This window comes from Misgurnus anguillicaudatus, chromosome 19, assembly GCF_027580225.2.
Source record: "Misgurnus anguillicaudatus chromosome 19, ASM2758022v2, whole genome shotgun sequence".
In the NCBI taxonomy this organism is placed as follows: domain Eukaryota; kingdom Metazoa; phylum Chordata; class Actinopteri; order Cypriniformes; family Cobitidae; genus Misgurnus; species Misgurnus anguillicaudatus.
The window spans coordinates 37,911,320-37,924,591 of NC_073355.2; the positions used below are offsets into that span (position 1 = coordinate 37,911,320).

General features: G+C 38.1%; 1 protein-coding gene across 1 annotated transcript in view; it reads left to right on the forward strand.

The window, feature by feature from the left end:
* LOC129425551 (Fc receptor-like protein 5) overlaps positions 1 to 13,272 on the forward strand; it is a 199,026-nt gene that overhangs the window by 150,932 nt on the left and 34,822 nt on the right. The window contains exons 10-14 of the mRNA XM_073856663.1: positions 1,079 to 1,351; positions 2,048 to 2,338; positions 4,363 to 4,626; positions 8,869 to 9,132; positions 10,737 to 11,027. Coding sequence (XP_073712764.1) covers positions 1,079 to 1,351; positions 2,048 to 2,338; positions 4,363 to 4,626; positions 8,869 to 9,132; positions 10,737 to 11,027 — 1,383 coding nt within the window. The remainder of the gene's footprint in view (positions 1 to 1,078; positions 1,352 to 2,047; positions 2,339 to 4,362; positions 4,627 to 8,868; positions 9,133 to 10,736; positions 11,028 to 13,272) is intronic.

Consider the following 13,272-nt stretch of genomic DNA (forward strand, 5'->3'; position numbering starts at 1 on the left):
AACCACAATGTAACAAATGCAGTATTTTTTCAAATCAACCCATATTTTTATGTTACTTTAACTTATGAAATATAAAAAATCTGTAGAAATGACAGTAGCTGCCAATAACTTACTGTAGATTTTACATTTATGTAATTTACTGGCAACAGTTTGTTTAAAGTTAAATGAACATGAAACAGGTTCAGTCTTTATCTTTTACAGTAAGTTACTGGCAACCAGCTGCATTATTACAGGAAAAATTATTCAGTGAACTTATCACAGGTATGGGCTTAAAATAGTGTTTTAACTGACTTGAGTTGTTTTAACTTCATGATTTAACTTCATGATGCATTTTTTTTTTTTTTTTTTTTTTTGCATCAAGGCATATGCAGAGATAAAGGGAAAACAGCAGGCAGGAGACAAAGTGATTTAAATATAATAAAGATGGTTTATTCAATAATCTTTGTTGCTTCAGTGCTTAGTTAGCTTTGTTGATAGTTGGACTAATTCTGTCTAGCTTAATCTAACAGATCAACCAGGTGTTATATAGCAAACACAAACAGTGGACGTTTACGGTTTCAGCAAACTGTGCTGTGATTGGATGTTGACATCAGAGGTGGTTCACTATTTCTTCACTTTGTGAAATTAATTTACAGTACATACTGTAGTAATAAATTGCGTCATGACCATTATTTTCTAAAACACTGAACAAGTGGTAATCACAATTACAGAGGTTAAAACCTTAAAGGAACAGTATGTAGGATTGTGGCCAAAACTGGTATTGCAATCACAAAACATGTGGCTAAAACTGGTACTGCAACCACACAACTGGTGGCCAATACACAAAATGACAACATAAACATCAGTTGAGGGCTGCAACTCCACTTTTTAAATGACAATATCCTGACCAGACCACTGTTGTCAGTGATATAAGTATTTGAAATGAAAATGATTTCTTAATGTCTAGTGACATACCAGGGCCATTTTATGATTAATTGATATACATTTCTTACATTCTGTTCCTTTAACGTAAATTAGCAAATATGTTTTGCAGTTAAGTAATTACATTTATATGTGTGAATTGTTTGTCATTGTACAGAAAGACCAACACCTCAAGTGTTTGTTTGGCCTGATGATCTTGTATTCAGAGGAGAAACTGCCAATCTCAGATGTGTCATCAATAGAGGAGTCGTCAGCAGCTGGCAGTACAGCTGGAATAAAGATTCATCACTTTATCACATCAGTGACCTTCAGAATTACACAATCAGATCTGTTACTGAGTCTGACGCAGGTAAATACACCTGTAAAGGAAATGAGACCAATGGATCACAATACTCAGACATTAGTGATGCAGTTACACTGACAGTATCAGGTGAGTCTGTTTATCTGTTTTCATCATCATACACAATATAAAGTCATATTGAACTCTCAATGACAACCTGTAGTTTACAAGGTTATTTCATGGAGAGATCGGGTCACAAACACAAATACATTTTAATTATAAAATAAGACGCATATACTGTAAAAACAGCAGATATTTTAAGACAAAAACTGTGTGATTGTTTTTAATATTTCTAAGATATTTATAACTTTTTCAGTACAAACAGAAACGCGTTGTCATGTGAAATTAAAGCTCTTATAACACACACTGTATCTGCTTATCCAGTCCAACTAGCATCCAGAACTGAAACTTTACATTTTATTATAAATAACATTAACAAAATACCAAACAATGAGTCTGCTGCACTCTTAGAACGAATGTGTTAAAAACAACACATTAGTGTTGATTGTGGGACGACACACTAAATGCGTTGTCCCAGAATTCACCCATCACTGTGTTATTATTGAAATAACACATTTTGTGTTACTTTTAACACAACTTGTGTTATATTTTAACACAAAATCAACACAAAATGACACACAATGTGTTAAAATTACACATAATGTGTTAAAAGCTTAGCGCACAAAGCTGTGTAAAAAATTAACACATCCTTTCTAAGAGTGTGCTTATACATTGTGTAATGTGTGTGTACTAAAGCCCTGATTAAATCTTTTATTATCTTTACAGCTTTACCCAAAATTACAGTGAGATTAACACCAGACAGATATGTGTTCACTGGAGAGACAGTCACTCTGACGTGTGAGATAGAGGATCAGTACAGATCATTAAACTGGAGATATCTGTGGTATAAAGGCACAGCTGAAGTGTTAAACTATAAGCATTACACTGTAAACAGAGACTCTCTCACTATCAATGGAGTTACTGGATCTGATCAGGATGAGTTCAGCTGTAGTGCAGACATACACGGACGACCACAAACTTCACTATCAAGCTCTGCTGTTTATCTCAATGTGTATGGTGAGTTTAATGTTGCTGTATAATGAGGAAATAAAGACAGAAGCATTTCTTATATTCCTATCTTTCTTATATCTTATATTAAATTCAACCTGCATACATTGGTAATCTAAAGCAGTGGTTCTCAAAGTGGGGTCCGGGGCCCCCAGGGGGCCCTTGAGATGGTGCCAGGGGGGCCCCAGTTTTATGACATTTTTATAAAATACATTAATTTATCTTGAATTCTGTGAAATTAAACTCAAAAAATAAGGCAGCACTACTTTGTATAATTTAATGTTTTGTTGAATTAAAATGTAAAGTTTTAGAACTTTTTTGTCATAAATTTTCTTTGGGGGGGCACGAAGGAACGCACCGTACACAAAGGGGGCCGCACGCTGAAAAGTTTGAGAACCACTGATATAATGAACAAGATGTGTTGATGCATTTGTCATGAAGCACTGCCGTATCTTCATTCATTGCCCTTCAGTAGGTCTTTTTCTAACACGGTCTCACACCCATGGCGTCAATATTTGACGACACTTGACCATGCGTCAATATGTTGACGCGGAGGGTATACCTTTCGCGTCATTTTTTGACGAACTGGGGACTTCAATACTATTAAGTCCGTTGCATTCTCTTTCCTATTTTCTTATTTTCTCGGTCCGGGGCATGTTTGGGGTATGCGTTGACCATCTTTATGTCTTCCTTTATTCGATCCATCCACCGCTTTTTTGACGTCCGCGTGGGATGTCCCTCTGGCTCAATACACATGGCAGTTTGATGACTGTTGACTCTTCACTTTGCATCACATAGCCGTACCACCCCAGCCTTGCTTCAAGCATCTTGTCCAAAATGGAGGCCACACCAAGTTGCTTCCGGACGTCTTTGTTCATGACACAATCCCATCGAGTGATTCCGAGGCTCCACCTGAGCATCCTCATCTCCATAGTGTGGAGGGCGTGTTTGTGTGCAGATGTGGCTGGCCAACACTCAGATCCATAGAGTGCCACTGGTCGGAAGATGGTCTTTTAGATTTTGCCCTTCTACCTATCTGGCATTTTCTGATCACAGAGGACTCCGGTAACTTGCCTTCAATTCATATATGCCGCATTGACTCGTGACCTCACATCAGTTGTGATGCTTCAATCTGAGCTGATGGTGGAGCCCAGGTACTTGAAGTCCATCAGTTTTTTTATATCTTTTCTGTCAATGCTGATGGTGCCGTTGGTTTGGGGGCCACACTCCATGTACTCCATATTTTTGATGTTGAGCCTCATCCCGTTTTTGTCCAAAAGTTCCTTTCACAGGCGAGTTTGTTTTTCCACTTCTCTTCTCTGTTCATCTAAGAGGAAGACGTATTCCACATAAAGATTTGACCATGGCAGGAACGTGTGCAGGTCGGCAGTGATCGTGTCCATGCACATGATGAACAGGAGTGGTGACAGGGCCGATCCTTGGTGCACTCCAACGCTGATGGGAAATGGCGGTGATACACCCACTGCGCACCTGACTGCACCGGTGACGTTCTTGTATAGGAGTTGCACCCAATGCATGTAGGTTTTAGGGACTCCATGGGATCGAAGCATGTGCCAGATGAGGTCGTGGGGGACCCTGTCAAATGCCTTTTCAAGGTCGTGGAACGACATGTGCACAGCTTTGTTCTTCTCTCTGTGCCTCTCCAGCAGGAGTCTCACCGCGTCTAGTGCCAAATCCTTTGACGAAGCCACATTGGTTAGTTGAGAGGGTCAGAAAAAAAGCAGACGTGCACTGTATTGATCTAAATAAATAAACACTACTATATTTATTCATTGATGCTGTTGACAAGGCAAATATTCAAATTAAAGTTCCCATTTTTCCTGTGTTTTTGAGGCTTTGATTGTGTTTACAGTGTGCAATATAACATCATGTTCATGTTTGTGTTCATCTTTCACGTGTAAATAAACACAAACACGTGAAAGAGTTACATTTACCAGTGTTTATAATGACATGGAGTTGTCAGCCTTGTTTGTATGAGTGTTAGTGTTAATTTCATCTTTTTCTTTCCTCAGCTTTACCCAGAGCTACAGTGAATGTAACATCAGACAGATCTGTGTTTACTGGAGAGACAGTCACTCTGAAGTGTGAGATAGAGGATAAGTACAGTGACTGGAGATATATGTGGTATAAAGGCAGACCTGGGACTTCAGTGTTTGAGGGAAACATCTACACCATCAGCTCACCATCAGATCAGGATGAGTTCTGGTGTAGAGGAGAGAGAGATGGACGACCCTCATCATCACAGTACAGTGATCATGTGACTCTCTCTGTTAAAGGTCAGTAATGAATGTGATTGATTTGTTTTTTGAGGAAAAATTTGTCATTTATTTGTTTAAAAATGTATTGGCAGTTTTAGTCACTTTATTTGACAAAAATAATTTATAATGCAACCATTGGTTTTCTTTCTGCGCCATTTTTAATGGGTTGAAAAAAGAATTTAAATCAGTGTTTTATTTATAGATTGACTAAGGTTAGACATTGTGGCGTTTCACATAGGGACCCTATACTGTCATCATCGACACAATGTCGAGTGAATAAAGGGAACGTCTCGGTTACGTATGTATCCACCGTTCCCTGATGGAGGGAACGATACATTATGTCCTGCGTGCCACAACACTGCTCATTCCGCTGAGCCTCATCAAGCTCCTCACAAGCAAATGAATGGATGCATGTCTTTTCCTTTTATATACGTAAGTGTGGGTGGAGACTGGTATGCAAATTCATTGGTGTTTTACACACAGTCATCCAGATTGGCTCTCAAGAACACACCCCAAACTGTCGTCATCGACAAAACGTCTTGTTCCCTCCATCAGGAAACTGTGGTTACATACAGTATTGTTCAAAATAATAGCAGTACAATGTGACTAACCAGAATAATCAAGGTTTTTAGTATATTTTTTATTGCTACGTGGCAAACAAGTTACCAGTAGGTTCAGTAGAATCTCAGAAAACAAATGAGACCCGGCATTCATCATGTGCGCGCTCTTGGGGCTGTGCAATTGGGCAATTAGTTGAATTAGTTGAAAGGGGTGTGTTAAAAAAATAGCAGTGTGGCATTCAATCACTGAGGTCATCAATTTTGTGAAGAAACAGGTGTGAATTAGGTGGCCCCTATTTAAGGATGATGCCAACACTTGTTGAACATGCTTTTGAAAGCTGAGGAAAATGGGTCGTTCAAGACATTGTTCAGAAGAACAGCGTACTTTGATTAAAAAGTTGACTGGAAAGGGGAAAACCTATAAAGAGGTGCAAAAAATGATAGGCTGTTCAGCTAAAATGATCTCCAATGCCTTAAAATGGAGAGCAAAACCAGAGAGACGCGGAAGAAAACGGAAGACAACCATCAAAATGGATAGAAGAATAACCAGAATGGCAAAGGCTCAGCCAATGATCACTAGGGCTGTTCGATTCCGGATTTTTTGGAATCGATTCCGATTCCGATTCCTGTTTCTGGAATCGAAAGAATCGATTCCAAGAATCGATTCCTCACTGCTATTTTCGATTCTTTTTCTATACGAACAGTGTCTAACATTGGCCCGTCTTACCGTGCCACACAACGAGAAACACTCTATACCGGGCGTGTCAAAGCGACTGTTGCAAATCCATTTGTCCTTCCTATTAGATGTATTAATTGCGAGTCATAAATAGAACGAGACATTTGCTTAGGGGATTTGTCACGTCGTGCTTCCTGCGTCAGTTAGACAGTGTAAAGACTATGTTCACCATATACATATATGCGGTAGATTTTATTTACATGCATTCCTACACACACACACAATGTTTGTGGATAGATTTTTAATTTATTTGTGGCAGCCTACATATATTTCATCCAATATCATAAAATAGCAAAAATTCCTAAAAGCATTTAAACCTAAAAACAGTTAAATGCCTGTTTATAACAGCAACCAAAAAAAAGCAGAATAAATAACAGGTGGTGGTCCTGCATCTTCATGTGATGTCTCTCTCATCTCTTGAGGAAGTTGCTCTTTCTTAAACCCACAGCCAATGCAACACTTTAATAGCTGATAAATTAAATTTGAATTGTAGTTTATTATAAGATGGTGTTTTCCCCTCTTTTGTGCAGTTGAAAATAATACACCAATACTTTCAGCAGTTTCCAAGAATGTGGTAAATGAAATATGATGTGCAATTAGTGAAAGTAAATGTTATTCTACACCAAAAGATTATAAAGTGCAACTCTTTAAATAACAATTTATCTTCAATGCACTAAATAAGTTTACTTCAATTGCAATGTTCTCATATAACTGATTTCTGACTGCAACAATATTAACAGGAGTCCATATTAACTGCTAAGTCTGTACAGAAAGGTGCAGTAAAGAAGATACCCATGTAAAAATGTGTAAAATAAAAAAAATTGTTTATTGGCATTTTTTTGTCACATGAAAGGGACAGGGTAACATCTTTGTAAAAAGAATTTTAAAGAATAGATAGCATACAAATTACTAAATAAATTATTAAATGACTTTATTAAATCAATTTTCAATAATATGGTCATACGTTTTTCTTGTCATTTGTTTAAGAATAATAATCAAAACGTCTGCTTTACAAAAACAAGTTCCACAAGTACAGCTTTTTTATATTATATATATTTTAAATAACATCGTTATATTCAATCTAACCTTTTTTATTACGTGTTGAATTTGAAAAGCTCTTCATATTAATCGTGCATCTTACGCAGATTGCGCTCGTATAATGGAGAATACATGAATGCGTCAGACTTTACGTATCACCTCTGATTAAAAAGGTGCGATCTAATCTTGTTTACATGAAGTAAACCTGCTCCCGAGCATCTTACGGACCGGTTGCTATGACAGCAACTTGAGGATGAGCTTCGAAGAACCAAATAATCCAAGATCAAGCCAAATCACCATTAAAATCCAGCTAACGGAGTAATCCACGTACGAAGAACGGAACCATGGCCGCGATTTGTATTAAAAATCAATCTTAAAGAGGAGTCGATTCTCCTTAATGGAATCGATTCCCCTTATGGAATCGATTCCAACCTTTGGAATCGACTCTCGATTCTCAATGCCTCGGAATCGAAGAATCGATTCTTTTTGGAATCGATTCCCAGCCCTAATGATCACCTCCAGGACGATCAAAGACAGTCTGGAGTTACCTGTAAGTACTGTGACAGTTAGAAGACGTCTGTGTGAAGCTAATCTATTTTCAAGAATCCCCCGCAAAGTCAAAGGCATTTGCAGAAGAGGTTACAATTTGCCAAAAAACACATGGCCTAAAGAGAAATGGAGGAACATTTTGTGGACTGATGAGAGTAAAATTGTTCTTTTTGGGTCCAAGGGCCACAGGCAGTTTGTGAGACGAGCCCCAAACTCTGAATTCAAGCCACAGTACACAGTGAAGACAGTGAAGCATGGAGGTGCAAGCATCATGATATGGGCATGTTTCTCCTACTATGGTGTTGGGCCTATTTATCGCATACCAGGGGATCATGGATCAGTTTGCATATGTTAAAATACTTGAAGAGGTCATGTTGCCCTATGCTGAAGAGGACATGCCCTTGAAATGGTTGTTTCAACAAGACAATGACCCAAAACACACTAGTAAATGGGCAAAGTCTTGGTTCCAAACCAACAAAATTAATGTCATGGAGTGGCCAGCCCAATCTCCAGACCTTAATCCAATTGAGAACTTGTGGGGTGATATCAAAAATGCTGTTTCTGAAGCAAAACCAAGAAATGTGAATGAATTGTGGAATGTTGTTAAAGAATCATGGAGTGGAATAACAGCTGAGAGGTGCCACAAGTTGGTTGACTCCATGCCACACAGATGTCAAGCAGTTTTAAAAAACTGTGGTCATACAACTAAATATTATTTTAGTGATTCACAGGATTGCTAAATCCCAGAAAAAAAATGTTTGTACAAAATAGCTTTGAGTTTGTACAGTCAAAGGTAGACACTGCTATTTTTTTGAACACACCCCCTTCAACCAATTGCCCAACCGCACAGCCCCAAGAGCGTGCATATCATGAATGCTGTGTTGTTTGTTTTCTGAGAATCTACTGAACCTACTCGTAACTTGTTTGCCACGCAGCAACAAAAAATATACCATAAACCTTGATTATTCTGGTTAGTCACATTGTACTGCTATTATTTTGAACAATACTGTACGTAACTGAGACGTTTCCTCTCTATCCAACTTTAAGAGGGTGGCGCCCCCTAATGACCAGCCGCCACTGAGCGTGACACAAATAAAGCAGAGGTGCACTGTATTCATCTAAATAAATGAAACCAGCTTTGCTGTTGACGAAGCAAATATGCAGATTAAAACATTAAACCAGGCTTTAATGTACATTGTGAAATATGAGGGTTTTTTGACCCCTTGTAAGGCATGAGCAGTGTTAGACAGATAACCCAGGGTTACATTTACCAGTGTTTATAAAGACATGGATTTAACTATTTCAAGTGCGAAAAGCCTTAGTATGTAATCATGTTGTATTAGTGTTAGTTTCAATATAATTTTCTTCTTTCCTCAGCTTTACCCAGAGCTACAGTGAGAGTAATACCAGACAGATCTGTGTTCACTGGAGAGACAGTCACTCTGAAGTGTGAGATAGAGGATCAGTACAGTAACTGGACATATCAGTGGTTTAAAGACACAACTGGAACTTCAGTGTTTGAGGGAAACATCTACACCATCAGATCACCATCAGATCAGGATAAGTTCAGGTGTAGAGGAGAGAGAGATGGACGACCCTCATCCTCACAGTACAGTAATCATGTGACTCTCTCTGTTAAAGGTCAGTGATGAATGTGATTGATTTATTTTTTGAGAAAACATTTGTCCTTTATTTGTCCTTTATTAATGTTAGTCATGGTGAATATTTTATAATAAACGTAAACAATATTTGTAAAATTTTGTCAATGTGTCAAATCTAAAGTACAATGTAAAACCATTTCTGTAGAAATTACAGTATACTGGCAGCTGGTTGCCAGTAACTTACTGTAAATTTTACATAGATGTGTAACATAGAACAGTTTGTTCAACGTTAAATGAACTTGAAACATTTTCAGTCTTTCTTTTTTACAGCAGTGGTTCTCAATCCTGGTCCTGGAGGCTCATTGCTCTGCACATTTTGTATCTCTCTCTTATCTGACAGACTCATTTCAATTCAATGAGATCTCAGCTGATGATATGAATCAGCTGTGTTAAATAATGGAGAGATTCAAAATGTGCAGAGCAGTGAGCTTTCAGGACCAGGATTGAGAACCACTGTTCTACAGTAAGTTACTGGCAACCAGCCGCATAATTACAGCTTATTTTTACAGTGTAAATTTGAAACGTGTTTTTGAAATGCTCTTCAATCCATGTGGACGGATACAGCCCTTCAAGAAATCTTTTTATAATCACTTCAGACTAAAATCCAAATTAAAATGGATCAGCAGCCATTAGACGGAGAGAGTGTCTTCAATTCCTTCTTCGGCTTATTGGCTAGAGTAGGAGCTGTCAATCTAAAACTAGTGGACCAATGGTGACTCTAAAGCCCATCCTGATTTACATAAAACTCTAATAACAGTTTTTTGGAAAAGCAAGCGCAGAATGAGGAAATAAGAGCAAGAGATAAAGATCATAGGCATACAAAAACTGAAAATATGAGCAGAAAATATCAGAGAGAAAATAAACTTTATAAATTAATATAAAGAAGGAAAACATGATTTTCTATTTTGATAACTTTGTATTCGTCTTCCAGTTTTTTGCAATATAATTTCAAAATGTTTTAGTAGTTTTTTCATTCATGCTTATTACCAATATTTTTTTATCTGGGACAACAAGATGGATTTGGTTGAAATGTATCATGCTTCCAAAAACTCGTAGTCCAGTTTATGAAAACACGTCAAAACTTTTCACAAATTCACATGTGATCATTTTCTGACAGTGAAAGAAAAAGATCAAAGCACAGATTGTTTGGCTTTGTATAACTGTGTAAAATTAGCCTGGCTTACACCAGACCCGTCTCATAGAGAATGAGACATGGTCTGGGAACCACATGCTAATTTTCTTGTATTTGAGGCCTGGTTTACGAATGCCCAGAATCGTTTATTGGGCGCTATGAATGTCTATCAAATCCCTCTGTACATAGCTCATAGCCAATCGTTTCAATTATACCAAATGACGTATGTAGAGCAACATAAATTCAAGTGTGCTGGATTATTTGTTCATTGACTTCTGAAAAAAATCCCTTTTTGATTTAAATTAAAATATTTCTTTTTATATTATCCTTCAGAAATGTCAACAACAAATGGCATCATTTTATGCAAAATTTAAAATTTCTTGAAAATTCAGGTTTCTGATTTAACACAACAGATCTGTGATGAGCTATAACTTATTTTTCTTCTTCCTCAGCTTTACCCAGAGCTACAGTGAGTGTAACACCATACAGTCCTGTGATCATTGGAGAGACAGTCACTCTGAAGTGTGAGATAGAGAATCAGTACAGATCATTAAACTGGAGATATGTGTGGTATAAAAACACAACTGCAGTGTTAAACTTTGAGAATTACACTGTAAAAGGAGACTCTATCACTATCATTGGAGTTACTGAATCTGATCAGGATGAGTTCAGGTGTAGTGCAGTGATACACGGACGACTAAAGACTTCACTATCAAGCTCATCTGTTCATCTCACTGTTAAAGGTAAGTGTTAATGTTGTTGTAAAATAGAGAAATAAAGACAGAAACATATTGTGTTAAATATCAGAGATACATTAAGGCTTAACCCCAGGTTTTGTTTGTTTTAAACTCCAGGAAGAGGACTGTTTGACACTTGTGGTTTAAAAGCGGGGTTCTCACATCATTTTTCCTAATGCAAAATTAACTCCACATTTCAGTGCCCAAGGTGTGCAGTGTAAAACAAAACAGAGTTAGGGTGTCATAATCCTGTCATCTATATAGCAGGCTGGGTTGTTGAAAAAACCTAACATTTTAATAATTTAAGAGAACTTTGAAGCTTAAAGTAGGCGGTGCATGTTGTCACCATCTTGGCTAAATTGCAGTTTAAGTCACTTCCGTATTGGCTCCATCAGAGACACCAGAAGGTTGCCCCAGACTTAAAACATACACCATCAACAGCAGCAAGTAGTGTGCTTTGTTCCAGAGCTTGCCATTAATAATTACAAAAGATTGAGAGATCTGCTGCATGTTTCCAAGGACGAAAGGAAAGGGTTTCAAGGATTCTGTTTAGAAAAGAAATTCCAGCACATTTGTTGCAATCTACAAAAGAGGAAAAACTTTTAGTGGTCAGAACTGAATGATCAGATGTAATGCTGCGTTCCAGGCAGTTTTTTGAGCGCATAAATTATGACTTCAAACCACGACTCACGACTTTGTAGCGTTCCAGGCAAGTCACGCCAAACTACCTGAGCGCAAGGAATTTACGTCACCTTAACATGTCCATGCGTCGATATACTTTCACGACATACTTATTGTTTTAGACACATAACATTTTTTTCATTTGACTGCAACGACGGGAAGTCACGGGTTTGACTGCCGTTCCAGTGCACTTTCATGGGTAGAAGGTTGCTAAAACACAGGTTACAGGTTGCGTGGAACGCGGCATAAGTATTCAGAAAACCATGTGGCCCAAGTGAATTATAAATGTTATAAAAATTATAAGGCTTCCTTTTGCATCCCTGGCCACATTACCACCACGTGTGAGTTTTTTTTTTTTTTTAACTGCAATGACCTGTCGTCGGTTTGCATAAGACTTTGGTGTTAAACTCCTTTACTCACATAACGGTTGTGCCAACAACAAAGGCTGCAAACCACACAAACTGACAAATATGATGATCTGACTATAAAGAATAAAGTGCAGTAGTACTAAAATGTAGCAGAAATTCCCAATACATTTTAAATAGGAGTTATTAAATGTTATACTTATTGGCTGAAGTTGTATGAAGGCCTTGCTAGCCTCATCAATGGATGGAATCGAATTACACGACTGAGCAAGAATTTTAACTTTTGAGAAGTCAGTGTTTCTTAAGACAAATGCGAATTCCACCCAATCACATCACAGAGCTGCAAAGCATTCTATCCAATTAAAGGACAAGTTCGGTATTTTGCACTTGAGGCCCTGTTTTCGGATTGTTTGTGATGGGGTGGAGCGGTTTTGACTGGAATTTCGACATGTGCGGCTGCCCTGAGAATTTTCAGGTGTTTCTTGTTTCACCTCCCACCTCTACAATGGCTGTATAGGTGCACTGAAACAATCCTTCCTAAAATGCATTGAACTTTCGTTTGCGGGGACGTGGGGCTCGCCGGGTGGTCGGGGGTGTTCACTGATGTGCTCACACAAAAATCGCAGCAAAATACGCATTCCAACAGGTTTTATTGTAGTTTTTGCCAACTCCATTGACTTGTATTAGATGTGCTGTGAGGTATGGTATTACTCCGCGCCGGGACCTTATTTGTATTCTTACAATTGGCAAAGGTGGATTATCGCCACCAACTGGGCTGGAGTGTCTATTATTCAAGCTCTAAGCGGAAGAATGTACGGGTGTGAGGCGTTTGGAAAAATAGGTCCACAAGTTTACAACAGACGCTAAAACACCAGTTGGAAAGCATCTTTTGCAGCGATTTTTGTATGAGCATATCAGTGAACACTCCTGACCACTAGGTGAGTTTCACGTCTTTGTAAACGAAAGTTTAATGCATTTTAGGAAGGATTGTTCCAGTGCACCTATAAACCCATTGTAGAGGTGGGAGGTGAAACAACAAACACTCGAAAATTCTCGTGGCAGCCGCAGATGTCGAAATTTCTATTTCATCATAAACAATCTGAAAACAGGGCTTTCAGTGTAAAATACCGAACTTGCCCTTTAAATGAAAGAAGGCCGGAGTTTATGTTCAATATGTTTGAGCGTTTGTATAGTGCTTTACACAT